The 2,599-nt window shown below is 46.4% G+C and overlaps 1 protein-coding gene across 2 annotated transcripts in view; it reads left to right on the top strand.

Annotated features, from left to right (window-relative positions):
• The first annotated feature begins 1,195 nt into the window (after positions 1 to 1,195).
• The window catches only part of slc31a1 (solute carrier family 31 member 1), a 5,516-nt gene continuing 4,112 nt past the window's right edge, over positions 1,196 to 2,599 (top strand). Inside the window, exons 1-4 of one of the 2 annotated variants that reach the window (XM_037979485.1) lie at positions 1,196 to 1,358; positions 1,443 to 1,515; positions 1,784 to 1,952; positions 2,029 to 2,097. In XM_037979485.1, the coding sequence (XP_037835413.1) occupies positions 1,227 to 1,358; positions 1,443 to 1,515; positions 1,784 to 1,952; positions 2,029 to 2,097 (443 nt within the window). In that variant the 5' untranslated portion in view covers positions 1,196 to 1,226. The remainder of the gene's footprint in view (positions 1,359 to 1,442; positions 1,516 to 1,783; positions 1,953 to 2,028; positions 2,098 to 2,599) is intronic. The other variant, XM_017404835.3, reaches the window with a different exon arrangement.

Here is a 2,599-nt window from a genome sequence, read left to right as displayed (position 1 = left end):
TGAGATGAAGTTATGAGGTGGAAGCCGTCTCGTCGTGGTAAAGTCGTCACATGGAGTTTAAAAGCCGTCGTGTCATTTAGAGATAAACCAGCGCAGCAGGTGAGCTCAGGTGTAGTTCTCACTGTGGCCTGATGGTGGCGGTGTGTCTGCTGTTCAGATTTTCCTGTTAGTTTGGATGAAGATGGGCCTGAGGATGATGATGATGATGAGTCCATTTTCTTTACCCGCTTCTCCTCTCTGGTGTCTGTCTCCAGCAGACACTGTTTGAGAGACAGGGGACACATGGACATGTCTCCAGTCCACCAGAGGGACACATAGAGACAAATGAGACAAACAACCACTCACACCTGGAGTTAGCCGTGAATCTAACCTGCAGGTTTTTGTTCTGTGGGAGGAAACCGGAGTAACCCCAGGTGTGCTCGGGGAGAACAGGTAAACTCTGCCCAGAAGGGAGGAGTACCTGCGAGCTTCTCGCTGTGAGGCAACAGACTAACCGCTGCTCCACCGTGCTGCCCTGAGGTGTTTGTGGAATGTTTTTTTTCTTGGAATAATCAGCTGACTGAGAGAAGAAGATGCAAAGTTTGTGTAAAAGAGAACAGTTTTTATTTATTTTTAAATTTTATTTATTAGTTGAAAGTTTGTTGCCTCAAAGCAGCATTGTACAACGACAGACATGGTGTCGTCATGCAAAAACAAGAAAACAACAATTTCTTTAACCAAGCACTCAAACAGATTTATCTAGTTTCCTTTTCCTTGCATACCAGGTCAGAGTCAATAAGATCCATCTGTTCTCACGCAACAATCTACCATCAGGGAGCACAAATACAACCAAATCATTGCATCAAAAAGATACAATCAGTGCTCTTTCAAGGTAAAACATGAACCATCACCTTATCTTTATATGCACGTAATTCTGACAAGCACATAAACCTTACTCCTCCACAAAGCTCAGGAATAAATCCTCCCAGCAGCGTGCGTTACGTCCTAACGTGCACATGTAGCGTGGGAAACACGTTTCCTGTAAATCACTGTAAAATCAGTTTCTTTTCCTCTGAAGGATTCAGCTTTGAACTGTGGGGCTGTGACACGTTCAGTTTTCACTCACACCGGCTGCGTTTTACGAATAAAGTTTATTGAAACAGTGACACCAGCAGCTGTTATTAGAAAGAGGCGGAGTCAGATGACAAAGTGATGATGATGATGATGATTTGTGTGTCCTAGCAGCCATGGATCACATGAACCACAGCAACATGGACCACACCCAACACCTGCAGCAAACTGTGGCTCCGCCCACCAGCGCTGGACACGACCACGGAGGAGGGGGGAACGATGGAAGCCACGGAGGTCACGGGGGGATGGTGAGTGACACGCTAATGCAACCTCAGAGTCATATGACCCTCAAGCATGATGTCATCATGTTCGGACTTGTTTTGGCTCCTCAGGCGATGACCTTCTACTTCGGCTACCACAACGTGGAGCTGCTGTTCACCGGCTGGCTCATCAACTCACCTGGAGGTCAGTGTCACGGCCCCACGTGGCGCCCATCGCGGCGGCACCACGTGGCGTGTTTGTTTGTATTTTTGCATTAAAATTCAGAATAACATGGCGTTAAATTGTAATAAATATTTAACACGCTTGTTGCTTGTTTATGATTCACTTTTTTAATAAATATTTTGTAATTTTTCAGTTTAAATTAATCTATTGATCTTATAATTTGTTTTGTGTCGAGTGTTTTCTCCGTGTGCTGACGCTAACGCCACCCTGCCTTCTCTCGTCCAATCAGAGATGGTCGGGGCCTGTATAGGTGTCTTCCTATTGGCTGTTTTGTACGAAGGATTGAAGATCGGGCGCGAGGCGCTGCTGCGCCGCAGTCAGGTCAATGTGCGCTACAACTCGATGTCACTGCCGGGAACCGACGGGACGGTGCTGATGGAGACTCACAAGACGGTCGGGTACGTTATTACCACACACACACAGGAAGAGGCGGGATTAATGTGATAAAAGTGACTTTGTGATGTTTCCTGTCAGCTCAGAGATTATGAAAGAGGCGGAGCTTCTTGCTGACAAGAAGTCCGGCCTTTTAGGATTACCTTACAGGTAACTGAGCTGGTTCTAGTCCAGGTTCTGGGTCTAAGTGTGGATCTGGTGTCAGTTCTGTTTTTCTAACTGAGATTTTCTGATCAGAAAACCTGAAGTCAATGAATATTCAATGATCAGGTTCTGATTGGAGGATCTCATAACATCCTGTATTCTTCTTCTGTGGTGTTATTCATGGACAGAGCTTTGGTGGAGCTGGAGGACTTGAAGGATCTGTAGGGAGGCTTGCTCTGAATGCTAACCACATTTCAGACTTTGTGCTGCGTTCAGATATTCGGTGACGGTGATGTGGTGCACCTGAACTTCCCCTTCCTGGTCCAGGATTTCTGCAGGGTTCGGTTTCAAGGAAACTTTAATCTGTATAAAAAAAGAGGTTGACTCAGAATGACCTCAGTGAACCATCAGGTTCATCTGAAGGAGTCCTCTGTCCGTGTGATGGAGTCCTCTGTCCGTCTGAAGGGGTCCTCTGTCCGTCTGAAGGGGTCCTCTGTCCGTCTGAAGG

This window comes from Kryptolebias marmoratus, linkage group LG14, assembly GCF_001649575.2.
Source record: "Kryptolebias marmoratus isolate JLee-2015 linkage group LG14, ASM164957v2, whole genome shotgun sequence".
Taxonomy (NCBI): domain Eukaryota; kingdom Metazoa; phylum Chordata; class Actinopteri; order Cyprinodontiformes; family Rivulidae; genus Kryptolebias; species Kryptolebias marmoratus.
Note: the sequence above shows the minus strand (reverse complement) of the source record. Positions and strands in the feature narration are given on the sequence as shown.